This window comes from Camelus dromedarius, chromosome 12, assembly GCF_036321535.1.
Source record: "Camelus dromedarius isolate mCamDro1 chromosome 12, mCamDro1.pat, whole genome shotgun sequence".
NCBI lineage: Eukaryota > Metazoa > Chordata > Mammalia > Artiodactyla > Camelidae > Camelus > Camelus dromedarius.
In genome coordinates this window covers 270,963-291,817 of record NC_087447.1, presented here as the reverse complement: position 1 = coordinate 291,817, position 20,855 = coordinate 270,963, and the positions used below count along the sequence as shown (strand labels likewise).

General features: G+C 57.7%; 1 protein-coding gene across 2 annotated transcripts; it reads left to right on the top strand.

The window, feature by feature from the left end:
- The first annotated feature begins 1,166 nt into the window (after window positions 1-1,166).
- ANO9 (anoctamin 9) lies at window positions 1,167-20,566 on the top strand. Of its 2 annotated transcripts, XM_031448136.2 has the most exons (24): window positions 1,167-1,222; window positions 7,196-7,270; window positions 7,378-7,503; window positions 7,684-7,829; window positions 8,990-9,036; window positions 9,148-9,206; window positions 9,288-9,361; window positions 9,566-9,700; window positions 9,892-9,988; window positions 10,165-10,225; window positions 10,335-10,417; window positions 10,558-10,662; window positions 10,751-10,906; window positions 10,987-11,023; window positions 11,216-11,327; window positions 17,284-17,341; window positions 17,436-17,533; window positions 17,685-17,824; window positions 17,908-18,060; window positions 18,851-18,998; window positions 19,566-19,667; window positions 19,739-19,832; window positions 19,949-20,061; window positions 20,151-20,566. In XM_031448136.2, exons 1-24 carry the CDS (start codon window positions 1,217-1,219, stop codon window positions 20,170-20,172), a joined length of 2,247 nt encoding a protein of 748 aa, XP_031303996.2. In that variant the 5' UTR covers window positions 1,167-1,216; the 3' UTR covers window positions 20,173-20,566. The 2 variants fall into 2 exon arrangements, with proteins under 2 accessions (XP_031303996.2, XP_064347981.1); XM_064491911.1 differs by lacking the exon at window positions 19,566-19,667.
- The last annotated feature ends 289 nt before the right edge of the window (window positions 20,567-20,855 follow it).

Sequence of the window (20,855 nt, the reverse complement as noted above, 5' to 3'; positions counted from 1 at the left end):
GGCTGAGATGGACAGTCCAGGCGCTGGTCGGTAATGCGGATCCTGAGGTCGGTTACTCACGCTCAGAGCCCTGCTGACTGTCCCTGAGAGCTAGCACAGCATTCGAGGCCCCCTGGCCGGGGACAGAGGTTGCCAAGTGGCCCTGGGGTCCTTCCACCTTCTTCTTAGGAAAAGTGATCACACTGCCCAGGCCTTCTTGCAATAAGGTACGGCCGGGTGACTGGCCATGTGACTAACCACGCGCAGGTGAAGCACCCCTCCTTCATCCTTTGCTCTTCCTGCTCAGATGTGGATGTGATGCCTGGAGCTTGAGCAGCCATTTTGAACCATGTGGTGGGTCCATGTGCTTGCGGTGACACTGTGGGTGCTCCCTGCTCTCCTCCAGCTGCCCCTTGCTGCTCAGGATTTCCACACACCTCTGCTGCTGAGCTCAGGCCCTGTGTCCTCAGCTTCCCAGCAGACTTTGGAGCCCAGATACCCGACTTCCCTGTTGGGGGCAGTCAGCTGTCCCAGAGGATAGTCAGGTACATGGCCCAGAGCCTTCTCCAGCTGCTGCCCTCAGACCACAGGGTGTGGCAGAGCTGCCCTCTCAGACTTCCATACGGCCCAGGGACAGCCGCCTGTCCTCAGGGCCCTGAGGGCTCTCCTCCCTGAGCTGAGCTCCACATAGCCGGGGCTCAGGGTGGGAGGAGACTGTTTTCTCCTGGGGTCTGGCTCATCCTCAATCCTGCAGGCCCCAGTTTCCCCTCTAAGGGAGTCAGCACTGGACTTGGGAGGGTTGGAGGTTGGGTGCTCTGGAGGGGCCCCTAGGGAGGGTGTGCCCTGGGGTCAGGAAGAGTGAAGGTCCTCAGGGAGAGGGAGACATGGAGAATGCGCAGATGCCCCCTCCCTCTGAAGAGGATTCCAACCTAACACCGAGTTACCGGGGAGCCAGGGAGCCGGGGAGCCACCCTTCTGCAACTGAGGGTGATAGCTTCTGGTTGGGGGAGGGGTCCACAGGAAGGTGTCCTAGGCCATGGGGCCTGGGGTGAGGGGTGTGCCTTCCGGCCCACGGGCCACTGGCTCCTCCCTGGCTGCACTGGCAGCGCAGGAACCTGAGCAGGAGAACAAGGAGGAAGGAGGGAGGGGTGAGTCCCATGCGGAAGTCAGGTAAGAGCACTGGGCGGTCTCACAGCCACACTCCAGTTCCCATCGGCGCTGCACCTTGGCCACCAGCATGCAGGTGAGTCTGAGCCTGTGGCCACACCCACCTGGGCAGGGGTCCTCGCCTGAGGTCCCTCCTGCCAGCTCTGCCTGCCTCACTTGGAAAGTGCCTGTGGGGGTCCCCTCCAGCCCGCCCTGCAATGAGGCAGGTCAGAGCCTGGCCAGAGCTCCCAGCCAGCTGGGACTGGGGAAGGACAGAGGAGGGCAGCTTTCTCCTGTCCAGCGGGGCTCTTAGTGAGTGAGGGGGCTTAGATACAGAAGGCATGCCACCCCCGGGGCCTTGAGCTGGGCGGAAGGGTGGGGACCCCAGACCTTGCAGCTCTGCCCTGAGGGGAGTGGGATGTGGCCTCCAGGGTGGGCTGACTTTGGGCTGGGGAGGCCCAGGGTGGCCAGCTGGGCCCCTACTCCCCGGGGGTCTGCCAAGGGCTGCTGGATTCTGCCTCTGGGGGCAGAGCAGGAGGCTGGTAGGCAGGAGAACACCCTAGGAAGACTTCCCTTCTTCCCTCTGCCAGGGGAGAGGTCTCTGCACCCAGGGCTGTGTCTGGGCGTCCCTGGGAGGAGACCCGTGCTCAGGTGGAGAACGAAACCAGCCTCCCACTCACCCTCCTCAGGGCACTCGGGTGTGGGCCAAACAGGTGGCCTCTCACTCTGCCTCTGCCCAAGGCCCTCTGGGCCCTTCCAGAACCAGCTCTGGAGCCCTGGCTGCTCAGGCGAGCATGTGAGCACACCTTGGCCTGCCCCTCCCTCCCATGCAGCCCTGTGCTGGGGTGGAAGAGAGACTGGGGCTGGTGGCTGGGGGTCGGGGAGTAGGGTGAGGAAGCACTTGGTTTGACTGAGGCAAGAGAATCAATCCTTAGAAAAGGATTGTTGCAGACAGCAGCGAACCTGGTGGCCCTTCCGCCACTCAAGTCCTTTCCAGGCTCCCTGTGGCCCCAGCTCAAGTCCAGGTCCCCCAGCTGCCTGAGCAGCCCTCTGTGATCTGGCTTCTGCCAACCCCCAGTCTCACCTCCTGGCAGCTGCCTTCTTGCCCTTTGTGCTTCTGCAAAGCTGGAGTGCTGCGTACTGAATCCCTGGGCATACTACCAAATCCCGGGAGGTGCTGAGTGCCAAGTCCTTAGAGGTGCTGAGTACGGAGTCTCTGGAAGGTACTCAGTACCGAGTCCCTGGACACCAACTGCACGCTGCCCCTCAGGGCCTGGCCACACTACAAGGCCAAGCTCTAGGCTGCCTCCCTGCCGAGGAGGCACCTGCCGCTCCAGGCCCCTATGTCCACTCACACCGTGCACGGCCCGTGAGGGCTGCACCCAGAGCCGGCCGCATCATTGGTGTCTGGGGTGGATGAATGGACAGGCATGTGGAAGGATGACAATTGAGACAGATGGACAGCAGAAGGGATGGAGGGCAGGAGGGGCTGAAGGAGGGTGAGGGGCAGACGACGAGGTTCAGAGCTCAGGAGGCAACGCCAGGTAGGGGGTTTGCTCAGGAAGGGGTCAGGGGCCCAGCAAGCAAGGGTGGGCCTCTCCGTGTTTGTGCTCTTTGGTGGGGGTGGGATGGCCGCTGCAACTGCAACGTGCTCCTGGGGCCCAGCCAGGTGGGCCCAGAGCATGGTCCAGGCCTGTGGGTTGACCCTCAGAGGGAGGAGGCCCTGAACAATGAGGGGAGGTCCATGTGTGCCGTATGCAGCTGGGGTGATGTCCCATGTGTGTGCTCCACGGAGCACACTGGGCCAGGACTGGTCATGAGCTGGGCGGCAGTCACACCTGCACGATGGCCTCCATGGCCTCCGCCAGTGACCTGGAAGCTGGACTGGGGAGGGACGGACAGAGGCAGGACTCCCCCAGCTCAGATCCCCAAGGCTGGGAAGGTCTCCCAGGAACTGCAGCATCTTAAGAAGTTTCCTCATCTGGAACCAGTAAGTGAGCCCCCTGGGACTCTGGCCCCGGCCTGCTGGGTGTGTGGCTGGTAGGGGTTGGGGCTGGAAGGTGAAGGGAGGGCAACAGAGAGCCCAGAGCTGGGTGCCCAGAGCCCACACCCCCCTGCCCACCTGCAGGAGCTTGCCGGGGGTCTGCATGTGGCAGGGCTGGGATCCCCAGCACCGAGTCTGCTGGGGTAGCTCCTCCTGCCCTGGGTCTGGGAGCCTGATGGGCACATGTGGCTTCCTGGAGGTGGGGCCTGATGGATGGGACACAGGGGTCCCAGACCCCTTGTTTCGGGTGCACTGAGCAGTCGGCTTGGCTGAAGGTGGGGGCGACTTCAGATGAGCCTGGCTCCCATCCGTGAAGGTCTCTCTCTCTGGGGGACAGGTGGGCAGGTGGACAGCCTGATCTAGAGACTGGGGCTGTGGCTGTGGCCCAGAGAGGGGCCCCGCATGTAGCAGTTGGCCTGGGGGTGGGGCTGGTGAGCCCAGAGTGTGCGGGAAGCAGTCTCAGAACCTGCTCCCATCTGGCTGTGGGGTGTGGGGTAGCTTGACTAGGGCTGGGCCAGGGGATCTGGTTTGGCTGCCCCTGTGACTGCTGGCCCATTGCCGAGGGGTGACCAGGTCACGACCAGGGGACCCGGGGGGTATCTCTGTGTCTCCCTGTCCAGTGGCCTGAATTAATGTTGGGGGTCAGTGACTCTGGTCCAGGTCACATCCCAGAGCTGTGTGATGTTCATGGTGGGGGACCCCAGAGCTGCACCAGGTCTAGCAGCACCATTTCTGGGGCCATCTGAGGGCCAGCCTCCCTCTCCCCAGTCCTCTTCCTCAGGCTCTCTCCTCCTGTCCGGATCCCAAAGTCCTGCCCAGTCTGGCTTCCCTGTGCCGCCCTTTTCCACCTTGGGGTCCCCTCGGCAAATGTCTTCAGCTTCAGGCTGGCGCTAACGTGTGGGAGCCTCTCCTTTCAGCCTCTGTGGGACTGCCCCCAAGGGACCCTCAAAGGGTCCTCCTGCAGGAGGTCCTGGGCCTGAGGAAGAGGTCCGAGGGCCAACGAGGATCAGCCCCACTCACAAATTGTCCAGCATGGCACTTAGGCCCTGCGGTGGGCAAGGCACAGATCAGGCTGTGGGGGACGCACATGGCCCTGTCCCCAGCTACCTGAAACTCTGCTTTTCTCCCCGAGACAGAGGCGCTTGGCCCAGGCCGGCCCCGCCCCCCCGCCCCCCCCCCCCCCGCCACTATGCACCTGTCTAAGAATGCAGCTTCCTCCTCTGGCTGGAGACCAGAGGAGACCCAGTCATCCTGCGTGCAGACCTCTGTGGGCAGTGGGAGGGCAGGGGCCTGGAGCCGGAGCAGGAGCGGGGTGCTGTCGGAGGAGGGCTGGTGGCACTCTAGGGAGGCGGGGACAGTGGGCCTGGTGAGCCCCACAGCTGCTGGGGCCAGAATCTCAGCACCCAGGTGGGGCTACACCGCGTCTTCAGGCCACAAAGACCGTGTCTACGTTAGCCCCATGACTTGGTGTCCAATGACCTAGAGTTTGCTGTTCTGTGGTTGGATTTGATGCATTTCTTGGCTTCTGTGATTGAGACGGCGGAGGGGGCAGACTCAGGCCTGGTCCTGGACCCCACAGTTTCTGGTGTTTATGGGGGAGGTGGGAGGTGGGAGTGGCACTGCAGATTTAGCGAAACAAAATAAAAAACAGGCATCTAGTTAAATTGATTTTCACATAAACAACAATTTTTTTTTTAAAGTATAAGTATGTCCCACTTATTGCATATGACTGGGTGGCCTGACTTTACCCGGCAGCCCTCAAGGGCAGACTGGCTGGAGCAGTCCAGGGAGGCTTTCTGGAGGAGGCCGGTCTTGAGCTAGGCAGGAATGTGGTTGGGCAGAGAAGGCAGAGCAGGTGGGGGGACCAGCAGGGGCAAAGCCCTGATGGTGGGCAGGGCAGAGAGAACTGGGGTGACTGGGGTAGGGTGTGATGCCCTGGGAGCCAGGAGAGGGGCTGGGGCCACCGTGGGGTGGTAGGGGGTGGTAGGCTGGCAGGAGGCCACTACAAAGCCCAGGGCCAGTGGGGGCCACCGTGGGGCTGGTGGCGTCCAAACCACTCAGGGCAAGGCGGGAGCTCCAGTGGACGTGGTTCTCAGGGTGCTCCGCGAATCCTTCCCCTGGGGACCATGCAGGGTCCCTGTCCTTCTGGGGTCCCTGAGCCTCCCTGGGGGCTGCTAGCTGGGACACAGGTGGGGTCCCTCTTCACAAGCACACAGGTTGGTCAGCTCTGTACTGGGGCCACAGGAAGCTTCATGCATCACCTCCAGCCATGGGGCAGACACCATCATTGCCTGAGGCTGGGAGAGGTGGGATCTCGCCCGAGGACAAGCAGCCTAGGCGTCTGCTGGGCTCTTGGCTCCAAAGCTACCCCCTTTCCCCTCACCTTGGCCCCAGGGCTCTCCCCCCACCCCACATGGCCTGCTCTGACTGTTTGCCTTTGTCCCCCACCTCCTTCAGACGCGTGGCTCTTCCAGAGAAGGGGCCCTGGGTCACTTTGTCTCAGGCCCTCAGAGCCTGCTGTTTCTCACTGGGAGTAAATGAGGCCCCAAGACCCGCCCCCACCCCTCCGCCCTGACCTGGATGCCAATCACAATACCCTCCCTCCCCGCTCTCCTGCTTGTGTGCTTTCCCACATCCTCCTGTCCCTCTGTCTGTAAGCATTCCTATAGAGTTGTAGAGACAGTGGGTGCCGGGTTCCCTGTGCCCTGCACCCCCCCACCGACCTGCAGGAGCCCTCCGGCACTCCCCCTCACGTCTCCATGGCCCCCTGTCCCTCCCTGACCGTGGCCATCTGACCTGTCTGCTCGGGCTCTGATGAAAGTTCCCCTGACATCTTCTCACGCCAAGACAGGGCTGTGGGTTTCGGGTGGGGAATCTCATACGTTATGTCACATTCTGGCAGGGGGCCCCTGACATCTGAATGACATCACCGTGACCTTGACCTTCACCACCTGGGTTGGGGGCATCTGCCAGGTTCCTCTGTAAAGTGACTCCTTTTCCCCTCCACACTTTCTCCATTAGTCACTGAGTCCAGCTCACACTCAACCGCTCAGCAAGGGAGGATGACACTCCACCTCCCAGAGGGGAGTGTGGAGGAATGAGTGATGTTCCCACAGCTGCCACAATCACTAACAGTCAGGCGGGGAGGCTCAGGGGCTGCGCACAGATCCACCTCCCCCTCCAGGTTCTGCCCGCTGACTTCAGTGGCCGTCATCCGTCCCGGATATAGCTGCAGCGGTCACTCCTACACTGTCCGCACCAGACATACTTTTAGGAAACTCAGTGCCTGCCGAGTCACGTTGGCCCAGGGCCCGCGTGCGGCTGTGGCCCACTCACGATCCTGTAGTGTGTGGGGACAGCAGTGTCTGTCCACCTGCCTGTCGATGGGAATTTAGTTTACTTCTACAATTCTGATATGGAACATGCTACTCTGAGCTCCCTGGAACTTCGCCAATGGTGGCAGACCGTGGTGTCTAGAATGTTCAGCTTTGTTCCCCAGATTCACGCACCGGTGCATGTGCCTGTGCGACACATGGGGATCCTGCTGACTTGCGTGGGCTTTTTTTTTTTTGCGTATACTTGATTTACCATCTTGCGTTAGTTTCAGGTGTACTACATAGTGATGCAATATTTTTATAGGTCACCCAGGCTTTTGAAGCTGTCTGACCAGTAAAATGTCTGCTACCAAATGGGTAGAAGGTGGTGTCCCTTTGGTCACCTGACCAGTCTTTCCCTGATGGCTCTGTCTTCGCCTTCTGAGGGCTCCACCTCTGTGAAGGGCAGACTCCCACCTCTGGCCCATTTTAGGCTGCCTTTCCTTATGGATCCCGGGAGCGCTCTGTATATATTTCCACATAAAATTCTGCCTGTTGTTTGGGCTGTAGCCTCAGTGCAAGCACTCAGTCCCCACCCACCAACTCCCACCCCCACCCCAGCTTCACGTTTTAACCCCTTTGGTCCTGGAGCACCTGGGCCGGGAGGCACCCTGCTGCAGTGATGAGCCCCATCTCTGTCTGCTCCCCCAAGGGTGAAGAGAGCCTCCGGATCCTGGTGGGGACGGAAGGGGACAGCTTCCCACTGATGGAAATCAATACTTGTGAAGTGAGTCTCCACTCTGACACGTCCTGGGCTTGCTGCCACCCACTCCCCCATGCCCTGCACCCGGCCTGCCCTGGTCCCAGCCCCACCCCCCACACCTCCTTCTCCAGACTGAGGCCTCTGAGCAGTGGGATTATGTCCTTGTGGCCAATCTTCGCACCCAGAGAAACCCCAGGCAGGTCTACCAGCAGCAGCAGTTCCTGGAAGAGCTCAAGACAAAGGGTTTCTACTACAAGGTGGGCCGGCTGGGGGCCTCACGTGGGTGCAGGTGTCATGGGGGCTGGATGGGTCCTGGGGAGGCGTCTGGAGAGTGGTCTGTGGCCTTGTGCCTGAGTTAGAGGCGACAGGCCACTGGGCTTGGATGACGGGGAGGGTCCCAAGGTGGAGTAGAGGGCCCCATGCTGCCACACCGTCAGGTGATGGAGGACCAGGAGAAGATGTTCTTTGGGATCCGAGCTGACAGCAGGCTCTTTGACCTGTACTGCACACTTCTCACGGAGCCCGAGGGGCCTGCGCCCAGAGTGGAGCTGGCCAAGCCAACTCTCATCCTAGCCACCACCAGGTGAGAGGCTGGCCCACAGCTGGGGCCAGAAGGACCCCCACCCACCACATGCCTGTCCTAGACAGGCAGCCAGGCTCCCAGGCGTGGTCTCAGGACAGAGGCCCCAGGGGCAGGGGTCTGTGCCTCAGTTTCCATGTCTGTGATAAAGAAAAATGACAGTTCTCACCTCTTGGGAGTGTCTGAAGGTACATGTGACTGTGTCCCCCAGATGGAGAATAGAAGGCAGCCTTAAAGGGTGGGCAGGATTTGGAGAGGATGAGAGGACCCTCCCAGACATCACTACCAGACTCTGAGGTCAACTCCCTGGATTTGGGTCCCGACTTACTTTCTCCAGACTGAATGCCTCTCCCTGGACATTATCCCCTGCCTCTCAGGCACCCAACACCTCCTCTCTCTCCAAGCACCTGCTTCTCCCCATGGATCCTGCAGCCCTCCAAGCCAGTCCACCTGCCCTCCCCACATCCCTCCTCTATCACCTTCCCGGCCCCAGTCCCCGCCCTCTGAACTAATCTGGGGTCTGGTCAGTAGAGATCAGCAAAGAAGGTTCCTGGAATTTGGATACCAGGCAATGGAGGGGCTTCCTATTTAGGAGAACTAGCTGGTCTTGGGCAGGACCTCAGTGTGTCCTGGGAGGAGAAGCCTGTGGGGGGTGCCCTGGAACCCTTGGGGGGCTGTGTCTCATAGGATGATGTTCCAGAGGAGCATGGCTTTGTAGTCAGATGCCCGGATGTGCCACTTCCTGGCTGTGTGGCCTTGGCCAAGTTACTCAGTATTTCTGAGCCTCCATCTCCCCATAAGCAAAATGGCTCACAGGGCTGTAAAGAGGATTGAAGCACATAAAGGGTGTGCTCTGGGTGGGTGGGGGCTCCAGGTGGGAGGTGTGATTGGAGGTGCAGGATCTGGGAGGGGTCTGTGAGGGAAGAGTGTTAGGCTGAGCATCAGGGCCCTGGGAAGAGAGGGACCACCCCTGAGGGAGCTCCACCCTGGAACCATGGGACAGCTGGACCCTGGGAGGATTTAAGGAGGTGGGAAGTGGACTAGTGGAAATAAAATGAGTCCTGGATTCTGGACTCTGGTCAGGCAGTCAGGGCAGGTGGTCTGGGACCTGGCCAGACAGAGGACGGGTCCACCAAGGTCACATGGGGCCTCTTGTGTTCTAGAATCCGAATTGTCCACTTCATTCTGAGCAGCAAGATGGCAGCAGCAGGTAAGGAAAGGGTGGGCGGATGGGCTATGCAGCAGTCCACCGGGAGGGGCAGTCCCACCGGAAGAATGGGACAGAGTCCTCCCTCACCCCTCACTCCCTTCTGACCGCCAGACACGTTCCAGGATTTGGTGAAGGATGGGGTCTTTGAGGCCATGTTCCCCTTACACAAGGTGAGGGGTGGGCCTGCAGGGAGAGGACCTGAGGGCAGGACCTGAGGCAGGAAGCTCTCACTGTCTGTCACCTGTGCCCAGGGAGAGGAAGACCTAAAGAAGAAGTGGGCCCAGTGGGGAAACATGTTCCAAGAGCAGCCACTTGATGATATCAGGTAACACTGGCGCCCCGCAGACAGGCTGGGCCCTCCACAGTCACGCCCGCGCCTCCTGCAGACAGATGTCTGAGCTTCCATTTAGACACACTGATGCGGTCAGTACAGACACTCCTTGCCCGGACATGTGGCACGCTCCCCCCAGGTGTTGGCGCCGACGTCACCCTGGTGGGAGTGGCCCTGACAGGGCGGCTATGCCCGCAGGGACTACTTTGGTGAGAAGGTGGCCCTGTACTTCGCCTGGCTCTGCTGGTACACCCGCATGCTGGTGCCCGCCGCAGTGGTGGGCCTCATCATCTTCCTGAGCGGGTTTTCCCTGTTCGACGCCAGCCAGATCAGGTTAGGGGTGGGCAGGGCAGGGAAGGAGTGGGACCGGGTGTGGGCGGGGCTGGAGTGGGGCGGAGTCAGGGAAGCGGTGGGCCCGGTGTGGGCGGGGCTGGTGTGGGGCGGAGTCAGGGGAGGGGAGGGCCGGGTGGGTAGGGTCCCCCGAGGGGCCACAGAAAAGTGTCACCTCGTCCCTGCACCCCCAGCAAGGAGATCTGTGAGGCCCACAACATCTACATGTGCCCGCGTGGTGACGGCAGCCGCAGGTACCAGCCGCTCTCGGAAACCTGCACCTTCGCCAAGGTTTGCCGCCCGGGGAGGCCACTCAGGCTGCTACCTGCGGGGAGACGGGGCCGGCCGGTCCTCCTAGAGAAGAGGAAGCCAAGGCTCGGCTCCTAGAGCTAGCTCCCCTTCCGAGGGCGGGGGGCGGGGTGGTGGGCGGGGAAGGCCACCCCAGCTCCACGCACCCCTCTCCCCAGCTCACCCACCTCTTCGACAATGAGGGCACCGTGGTGTTTGCCATCTTCATGGCTGGGTGGGGTGAGTTGCTGGGGACACCTGGGGGGGCGGGACTGAGCTCCAGGGCCACATGGGCCCTGGACCCAGTCTGGGACACACCCATGAGGCCTCTACTTTCTCCTGGCTGCAGCCACGGTGTTCCTGGAGCTATGGAAGCGGAAGCGGGCCCATGTGGTCCTGCACTGGGACCTCTACGGGTGGGACGAGGACCAGGTGAGGCTGAGCTGGGTGACCAGGTCCAGTGCCCTGTGTGGCCCCACACTTCGGTCTACTGTGTCTGAGGCAGTTCCGTGTCTGAGCGGGCTTCGTTCTGAGGTTGTCCTGTTTCTGAGAGTGCCCCGGGCCTTCCACAGGAGGAAATGGCGCTCCAGCTCATTAACTGCCCTGACTACCAGCTCCCGCTGCAGCAGCACTCCTACGTGCGAAGCACCATCATCCTCATCGTGTCTCTGCTGATGGTACCCCTGGAGAGGCCACGGGGTGGGGGTGCTGCACCAGGCGGGGCCGCTCTCCTGAGGCCCCGGCCGTCCTGCCCGCCCCCGGCAGATCTGCCTCCTGATTGGCATGGCCCACGCCCTGGTGGTCTACCGCGTCCTGGCCGTTGCACTCTTCAACTCGGCCTTCCCGAAGAAGCAGGTGACCACGGCTGTAGTGGTGACCGGCGCCCTGGTTCAGTATGTGACCATCCTCATCATGACCAAGGTAGGGGTTGGGGGGAGGGTGCAGGCGGCGATGGGGCTCTGCTGAGGTCCAAGGTGAGCCCTCTCTCTCCCCTCCCACAGATCAACAAGTATGTGGCCCTGAAGCTTTGCGAATTTGGTGAGAGGAGCTTCTCTGGCTTCTGGGGGGAGGATTCAGGGTGGGGTCCTGGCGCCCTGGGGTTGGGGAAGTGGGCCTACGAGAGGGCAGGGGTTTGGCCTGGGAGGCAGGTGAGGGTGGCAGGTGTCCCTGAGTTGTCAGTTGACAGGCTGGGCATGGGACTGTCAAAGACAGCCTCAAATCTCATTCCAGAGAAGCCCAGGACCTTCTCTGAGCGAGAGAGCAAGTTCACCGTCAAGTTCTTCACTCTGCAGTTCTTTGCCCACTTCTCCTCTCTCATCTACATCGCCTTCATCCTGGGCAGGTAAGAGCCACCTGCCCCCACCTGCCTTGCTCTAACTCAGTCTGCCCCTGCTTAAAAAGGGAAATACCTGTCTTTTTAACTTTTAAAGTAAATCATTCTCAGAACATGTGGAAACCCAATACAGATAGGTGTGAAGGAAGACCACAGTGAACCCCCAGCTGTCCAATCCATGTCCCCAGAGATGACAGTGTAACTGTTGTCTGGTTCTCCCCAGACATTTTTCACACATTTAAGTGCACATACACACATACCTATTGACACGCACGGTTTTGTTGTGTAAATAATTATGTCTGCTTTGCACAGAAAATGTTCTACGTGCATCTTCCACGTCTGCATGGGTGGCGAGGCTTAGTTTTTAAAACCATATCATGAGCGTTCTTTTGTGGGGGGTCCTTGAGTTTATTTAACCACTTCAGTTGGTGGACATTTGGGTTAACTCCAGTTTTGAATTTTATAGAATGCTGCAGCGGGCATCCCACGTGACACATATGCACACACTTCCCCTCACCTTTCTAGTTAGTGAGAAATGAACCTTTTTGGTTCAATCAACACACTTTTTTTCGTCTTTTCTGAAGAAACTAATTGCTCCATGTATTCTCTGTGTTTGCTTAAATTTTGTAAGTTACATACTTATTGCCAATCAGTCCCAAACTCTCTACAGAACTTTGGAAGAAACCCACTCCTCCCAGTTTGTTCAAAGACGTCACGCGGTCCTTGGAGACGCCCTCCTGGCATCTGTCCCCTCCCCTCGGGGCTGTGCTTGGCCCTTTCATCCTGGCAAGCCCGTCACCATCTGCCCTGTAGGGCCTCAAGTTTTCCAGTGGCTTCCTGAGAAAGGGTCCGTGGGAAATCAGTCAAGCTTAGTTTCCTCTTTATTGGGGGCCTGACTGAGCGCTTGCTGGAGACAGAATTCTAAGTTGGATATCATTTTCCTCAGGCTGCTGGAGGATTGTTTTGCCTCTGGCTTCCAGGGTTCTGTTCCACAGATCTGATGCTGTCACAGTCCCAACTCTGTGCGTCCCCTCGCTGTCCTCAGTCTTCTGAAATTTCTCAGCAGTGGGCCTCGGTGTGTGTTTCCACTTGGCACGCTTCAGCACTTCACATCTCTCTCCTCCACACGCCAGTCTGATTGCTCTACTGATGATTTCCACCACCACACAAACACGCTGTCACATTTCGTTCAAAAAATCCTCTCACCATGGTACACAATTTCCCACTTCCCCAGACCCCGCCGCTGGCTTTTGCTATTCTCCCGACCGCTAAATGTCACCGTGCCCCAGGGTCTGTTTTTATGACTTTAGGCTCCATCCCACACACCATCTAGATACACCGACAGACCCTCTCCTGTCTCCAGCCCGGACCTCTCACTCACGTCCAGACTCATAGATCCAGCTGCCTGCTTGACACTTCCACTCCGCTGTCCGGCAGGCACCCCATCCTTTCCCTGCCCACAAGCTTGGCCCCAGGTTTCCTCCTTCGTGCGGCGGCTCCACCTCCTAGCTGCTTGGCCCAGAACCCTGGTAACCCGCTCCTGCCCTGTTGCCCTCCATCGCCCTCGCCACCCAGGACGTGCCATGCATTTATTTGTTCACAGTGTCACTCACAGAAACGGCAGCTCCCTAGGCGGGAACTGTGGTGCATGTCCTCTGCTGAATTCCCAGCACCTGCCGTGGGCCTGGCACGGAGAATCAGTGTTGCTCAAGGGAAAAGAAATTGCCGGCACCACTGGGCCTGGAGCCTCAGGTCATTCCGTTCTGAGTGATTTTCATGCATCTTGTGTCTGACACCCTCCTGCTTCAGTTCCCTCTGCTCCCTTCAATAGAATCCTTTTTGCCTGGAAATTGAAACCTCTGAATCGATCACCTAATTTTCTTTACTTTTTTTAATTTCTCCCATTCTTGTTCCAGCTCCTGGGATTTTTTTCTCAACTCTGTTTTTCAGCCCTTCCATTGAACGCATCCCTTCTGCTTGTGTTCTTAACTTCCGAGTGCTCCTTTGGACGTTTGCAGGTTCTCCACAGTCCCCTCTTCTGGATGCTGGGGCTCTTCTTGTCTGAGGATGTGGCCCCCTTTTTTTCTTCTCCTCTGGCATTGCTTCTGTTCCTTCTGGGTTTTTTTTATGCTCTTTCTTTGATTGGTCTCTGATTCTGGTGTTAGAGACTGTCTTTTGATGTCCTTTATTCTTGGCCACCTTCTATAACTGAGAAAGGCGTGTGCCAGTGGCTTTGCTCTGAACTGTGTCTCCGCAAGACCTCCTGCTCTATTGGTCCCTGAAAGGGAGTCTGGAGGCAGAGGGATGCTGGGAGCCCAGCTGCGCAAGGGCCAGTGCAGGGTCCCAGGGTGCTGGCACTACCTGGCGATCTGAATCTTTGGTTGCTCCAGCCCCTAGAAGTGTCTGTCTTCCTGTGTGTGCCTTGGGGTAGGTGGGGAGGAGGCCCAGAGGTTCAGCCGGGCCTGCACCCCATTCAGCGGGTGCCCCTGCTCTACCAGGGGTGCCCAAGTCCTGGGCTGTCCAGGCTCCTGGGCAGGGTTGCGTGCCCTGTGGGCTCAGATCCAGAGTGATGTCTGGAGTGGGTAGCAGGCCCCTGCAGTTCCCTTCTGTCTATGAGGTGAGGCCGTGTAGTGGGTGCCAGCAGTCAGCCGTTTTAATTGAAAGTTGGGAGCGCGCATTTGAGTGCAGACAGACGTGGCTGAGGCAAGCTCCAAACATGCTATGCTGACTCACAAAGCCACATGGTGTGTGTGACTGCACGCTCCATCTCAGTCCGACGCACACAGGGTTTTCACGTTTAAAGGTGCCCTATTAAAACTATCAGAGTCCAGCATCTTTCCAGATATTTACTGACCATTGCATTTCTTTTCCTATAAATTGTTCAAATCATCTGAGCATTTCTGTATCATGGTCAACTGGATTCTCTTTTATTCGACTCTATCAGTTTCTTAAAGTCACGTCACATTTCATCTCGCTTCTTATTTGACCATTTCTTGGTTGTATAGCGTAGCTCTGTATTTTTCCTGCTTCTAGTTGCCTTTTTCCCCTCGTGTGTCTCCCTCGAATCAAGTTCATCCAGCCTCTCGGTGTCAAACTGCCCATTGCGTAGAGTCCCTTTTCTCACAGAGACCCTCCTGGGGAGCCCTCAGCCTCCTCCCCACACTGGGCTGGTTGCCCCCCTGCATGCCTGTCTTCCTGAGACTTCCACCTGCCACTCCCCTGGGTTAAGACCATCATTTCCTGGATTGCCAAGCCCGCTTCTTTCTTGATTTTTTGCTTTCATTTACCTAAGAAGGTATATTGGAGAGGCAAACTTCCTGAGCTCTTGTATGTCTAAAGGTCTCGTTATTCTACCCTCGCACGTGAAACCTGACTTCAAAGCAACTTTCCCGTCTAGAGCTTCACAGGCGTCGCTCCATTGTCTCTGAACATGCGAAGTGGGTGGTGGGAAGCGTGCGGAAGACCTGAGTTTTGCTTCCTCCTGGCCGACGTCTGGGAGCTTCAGGATCTTCTCTTTAAACTGGGGAACAATACCAGTGGGTGTTTCTTCATGCGCTGTCCTGGTTGACTGTTGGCACCTTCCGGTAAAAACACCCATGTCCTATTTAAGCTCACTAAATTTGCTTCCTTTTTTTTTCTTAGGTTAAAACCTTTGTTTTCCTCTGTCTCTCTTTGTGGAACTCCCGGTCCTCTTGGGCCTGTCCTCTGTGTTTCTCATCTCTCTCTCCTCTATCCCACCTCTGTGTCTTTACACTCAACATTTGCGGAGATCTCCTTCACTTTGTATTTTTGCCTTTCTATTGTTTTCTTTTCTTCTTCTTTTTTCAAATGAAGAGATAATGGCTGAGGTTTATTATTTTATTTTATTAATTTTTTTTTTTTTTACTGAAGTACATACAGTTACAATGTGTCGATTTCTGGTGTACAACACAATGCCCCAGTCATGCATATACACACATTTGTTTTCAGATTCTTTTCCATTAAAGGTTATTACAAGATATTGAATATAGTTCCCTGGGAATTGTTTTCTTGTTTAAAGTTTAACGATTAGAGTCTTAATTTCCAAGGGTTTTTTTTTTTTTTGTCCTCTTTTTTTTTCAGCATCCTTTTCTTGTTTTCATAGGTGCAGGACTTTCTTGAGGTTCCTTTTTTCCCTTAAGTTCTCATGTTTCCTCATTATTTCGTGTCCTAAAGGGTCCATCTTCCTGTTTCTTTACTGTAGTCCTTCTTTCTTGAGCAGCTGGCCTTCCTCGTGACTGAAGGTTTGTAGCTGTCCGTTCGCACTGAAGAACGAAGGACCGAGTCGTTTTCCTTGGCAGGACGGGCTATGTCTTTATAATCATAACTCACATCCACTGCACACTCACACATTCTCTCCTGAGTGCCTCACATTCATCGACTCTAATTTGCACAACAGCCCTATGGAGTAGGGACGCTCTGTCCCCATTTTACAGAGTTGACCAAGGCACAGTGAGGTTAAGGAGCCATCTGAGGGTCACATAGTCAGCAGGTGGCGCAGCATATAGAAGCCAGAGCCTGGTTCCTTCCGTGCACTGCCCGTGTGTGGGGTCTCCGGGTCAGGAGGTAAAAGTTTCTCCAGTTACCCGTGCTAGCCTGGAGGTGGTATTTTTTTTAATGTCACAAGGTTGATCCTTTATAGTTCCTTTGATTCACAGGAATTTGTTTTGCTGCAAGGGGCAAAGGAAGGAAGCCTGTTTTCCTGTTTTACAAGTGACAGCCGGTTGTCCCCCAGCCATTTATTGGCTGTTTCATCTCTACCACTCTCCTTCTGCCACATACCAAGTTCCATCACTCTCTTGAATACTTTGGTCTTTCTGTGGATTCTGATCATTTCAGCCTAGTACCTTACTGTGTTCATTATTACTGTGTTACACTTCACTGTCAGATAGGGCTAGCATTAAGTTTATTTTTCACTTTTCCTTTTTTATAGTTATTTACATGTTTCTTACTCTTAGGTGAACTTTAAAGCTGCCTGAATTCCTTGGTTCCTGGCCTGTTCTCCCCCAGTCTTCAAAGTCAGCAGTGTCAGGCTGAGTCCCTCTCCTGCTGCCACCTCTCTGGCCCTCCTTCCTCATTTAGGCCTCGTGATTACGCTGGGCGAATCCAGGATGGTCTCTCCACTTTAAGGTCAGCTCATTAGCAACCTTAACACCGCCTTCGGTGTGAATTCACAGGTCCAGGAACTAGGAGTGGATGTCTTTGAGGGCCTGTCATTCGGTCAACCACAAAAATACAATTCTGAGTTTTTCTTTCAAAGAGCAAGTTTTCTCAATTCAAGTCTTGTTCTACTGTTCTTTACCTTTTTTCTGGTTTTTTTCATATGGGTCCCCCCGATTTCTTGTGAATTTCACCCCAGTTATTTGATCATTTTTGCTGCTGTGACAGACACTTCCTCCTGCTACAGTTCCCAGCGGTTTTGCTGCACCTTGGAGAGCGAGTTGAGCATGATATCAATTTTGTATCCACTCCGAGCATTTTTCAGTTGATTTATCCACCGAGTCCTCCAGTTGATTTATTTTGGTTTTCCAGATACATAATCATATTTTCTAAAATAGTAATTTTTCCCCTTGCAAATTTATACTGTCCCAGAGTGATGCTTGTCATGAGCTGTAACAGGAGTGTAGGATTTCACCTTTAAGCACGAGCCCGACCTTTGGTTTAACATAGTGTATATTTTTATCATGGAAAGCAGATGATTTAAACACAAAGTAGCCCTCTGTGCAGTTACCCTGGGGAGAACTGAGGCCCCTCCTAGCAGCCCTGCACAGCAGGGTGGTCCCATGTGCCCAGGGGTATGTGCAGGGTGTGTCTGGGCAGAAGCCATGCATCCAGCACCAGCCTCCGCTCACCTGCAGGGCTGGTGTCGCTCCTTCCCCACCACTGCCCACTGCTCCCCGCTCCCCCTCCGTCCTGCCCCCGCCCTCAGCCTGGCTTTCCTTCCTAGGATCAACGGTCACCCCGGGAAGTCTGTGCGCCTGCTGGGGGTGTGGAAGCTGGAGGAGGTTGGTCTGTCCTGGATGCCTTCCTGCCCTTCACCCTCCCTCCTGGGCTCCCCTTCAGACCCCACGCCTGACCTCCCAGCCTTGCCCCCTGCAGTGCCATCTCAGTGGCTGCATGATGGACCTGTTCCTGCAGATGGCCATCATCATGGGCCTGAAACAAACGCTCAGCAACTGCATGGAGTACCTGGGCCCGTGAGGACCCCTCCTTCCCCGGCACTACCGGTCCCACCCTCACCACAGGACCCCATCCCGCTGGCCACCCTTCTCCCCTTCTCCTGTCTCTCAGAGCCCTCAGCCCCTCTCTGCCCCCACCCCGCCCCCACCCCACTCTCTTTGCCCCCAGGTGGCTGGCCCACAAGTGTCGCTCAATGCGGGCCAAGCTGGGTGGCACGGCCCAGGGCCCGGAGCTGAGGCACTGGCAGCAAAACTACCTGCTGAACCCGGTCAACACCTTCAGCCTGTTCGACGAGTTCATGGAGATGAGTACGCGGGCGGCCCTGGGGGCGGCAAGGCTGGGGACAGCCAAGGAGCCAGGCTGGGGGCTCACGGTGCCGACCCCTTTGCAGTGATCCAGTACGGCTTCACCACCATCTTTGTGGCCGCCTTCCCGCTCGCCCCGCTGCTCGCGTTCTTCAGCAACCTCGTGGAGATCCGCCTGGATGCCATCAAGATGGTCAGGCTGCAGCGGCGCCTGGTGCCACGCAAGGCCAAGGATATAGGTCAGGGGCCTGCTGGGATGGCCCGGAAGAGCAGGGCCCTCCAGCTAGGGGCGGGGGCCGCAGGGGCACTGGGGCCACACCAGGCCCCTTGGGACATCACTCTAAGTGGTGGGGCAAGACCAGCCCCCTCATCCCACAGACAGCCCCCAGCCCTGCCCCAGGGTATGTCAAGGTTGGGGGTTGGACCCCTGGTGGGCTCTGGCCCCAGGAAGAGGCGGCGCTGGCTTGCACCTTGCAGGCCCCTCCCTCTCATGCCTGGATCTACCTGAAGGGCCCCACAGCCGTCCTGGGGAGGCCCTGCAGAAGGGCTGGACTCTGACAGCAGGGAGCTGAGGGAAACAGGATTCCAGCAGCTGGGGGCAGGGACTGAGAGCAGATGACCTCAGTCCCCCAGACTGGCCTTGCTGAGGTGGACAGGTGTGAAGGATAAACAAAGGGGATGAGGTGCCAGACGTGGGCAGAGCGGAAGAGAAGTGAGGGAGGCCCCCATATGGGGCCCAGGTTTAGGGGGCCTGCCCTGGGGTGGGGACCTAGGAGGTGGAGCAGGCCTGGGGCAGCTTAACAACCCACACCTAAGATGGGGGCAGAGACCTGAACCTCTCCCTGTCCCTGTCAAGAAGAGGGGTCAGCAGAGTGAAGGCTGTGCTCTGTCGGTCTTGGCCTGGGCCCTCCTTGTCAGGGACCTGGCCCCACAGCTACCACAGGCATGAGGCCGGTGACCATAATTCCCCTAGCCTTGGGAGTGGACATGTGCAGGCGGACAAGGCCTCACCCCGCTATGGTGGCCTAGGGACCTGGCTGCAGGTGCTGGAGATCATCGGCGTGCTGGCAGTCATTGCCAATGGGATGGTCATCGCCTTCACTTCTGAGTTCATCCCACGAATGCTGTACAAGTACCGCTATGGCCCGTGCCGGCAAGGGGCCCACCCTGCAGTCGAGTAAGGGGACACTGCTGCCCAGCCCCTGGGCGATCCTCACTATCCAGGGACCCCTGGGAAACTGGCCCAACCACAGCCCAGGCCAGCCCAGGGAAGGGCTCAATGCTTTCAACATCGCCTGGGGCGGCCTCCCCCCTGGCACCAGCCTGCAGATCCTGGCTGGAGCCTAGGAGTGCTGACTGGGACCCCAGTGGGGAATTCATGTCCCAGAACTAGCTGTCTTCTAAGCAGATACTATCGGAACGGCTCCCCTTTCGAAGTCAGACCCTTTGTGGTCTGCGCAGGTCCTCGACCTGCTCCTCCAGCCCTGCAGGGGGCCACTCTACCTGCAGACTAGGTCTCCTGGGGTCTCCCCCAGAAAGCTCTCTGCAGCCCCTGGCAAGGAAAGCAGGTGGTGGCACCTGTGAGTTCTGCCAACCTCCCCCAGGAGCCCCTCTCCCATGTATGGAAATGAAGGAGGGGGTCCATGCCCCACCCTAATGGGCCCTGCTGGGCAGGGACTAGTTCCAAACAAGCACCCCACAAGCCTGAAGGGGCCACACCAAGCTCCTCTCTCCCTCCTCCCAGCTGTCTCACAGGCTACATCAACTACACTCTGCCTGTGTTCTACACCAAGGACTTCCAGGACCCTGTCGAAAAAGAGGGCTCAGAGAATGTGACTGAGTGCAGGTTTGGACCCCCATCCCCTGGGAGTGCCCTCTGAACTCCTGACCCCTGACCACAGGTGCTCCCCACCCCAGGTACCGGGACTATGGCAATGCTCAAGACCACAACTTCCCTGAGCAGTCCTGGGTGCTCCTGGCCATCCGCCTGGCCTTCCTGATCCTTTTTGAGGTGAGCCAGAACTGCCCGAGGGAGCAGCTCTCTCCAGCCTTCCTTGGCTCCCAACCCCTAAAGTCCCTGCTCGGCCTGTTCAGACCTCCTCACTCAGCCCCTGCCCCTGCCCCCAGCACGTGGCCTTATGCATCAAGCTCATTGCTGCCTGGTTCGTGCCTGACATCCCTCAGTCGGTGAAGAACACGGTCCTGGAGAAGAAGGACCAGAGACTCCGAGAGAAGATGCGGTAAGGTGGAGGCTGGCCCCGGGGGGGCTGGGCCCCAGGCCTGGGGTAGGGCTGGCCCAAGTCCCGTTCTGTCCCACTCCCACCTGCAGCTCCAGGAGTACGGACGTGTAGGGGACCCAGAGCTGGGCAAGAGGCGGTGGTGCCCAGGGGCCCAGGCTCGGAGCTGCCGCCACCCCACCCCATCCCACCCCTGGCTGTGTGCTGGGGGCGGTGCTTTAAGAAGGCCCAGGCATTTGTGGGGTCCTGGGAGCCCACGTATGTCTGGAGTGTCTGTGAGGCCTGTTCCACCTGTTAAGGCTCAGGCTTGGTACTGCCTGACTTGAACTCTGAGCGACCCCACCACCCACAGAACTGGGGGGAGCTTCTCATGCAGTCACAGCGCAGGAAAACTGGCGCAGCTTCCCCAGCCTCCCTCTGACTTCTGGGCCCCAGATCCTGCCCCACCCCTCTGGATCCCCTCAAGCATCAGAACTTTCTATAATAAAATAAAACATCTTTGTGTTGATTTCTGGACCTCTGGTGGATTATGTCTGCCCTCAGGGCTAGATGGGAAACTGAGGCCCTGATGGGGAAAGGCCTGGAATGTGGTGGCCTCCTGGCCCTCCTCTGGGTTTCCATGGATTTCCAGGTGAGGGGCGCCTTACTGAGGTCCTAGCCTCACTGCACCTGGAGTTTAGGGGCAAGAGTCAAGGCAGGCTTCCTAGAGGAAGAGGTAGAGCTTGGGGGGAGGGGCAGAACCACACAAAGTGATCCTGGGGACGGTGGGATTTCCGAGAAGTCCCCGGGGCACCGAG

Excerpts from the sequence above, each read along its gene's own strand:
- ANO9 (XM_031448136.2), top strand. Across the intron at positions 9,037-9,147 it reads CAGCAAGATGGCAGCAGCAG|ACACGTTCCAGGATTTGGTG; the intron begins GTAAGGAAAGGG and ends TCTGACCGCCAG. Across the intron at positions 9,701-9,891 it reads TTCGACGCCAGCCAGATCAG|CAAGGAGATCTGTGAGGCCC; the intron begins GTTAGGGGTGGG and ends CTGCACCCCCAG.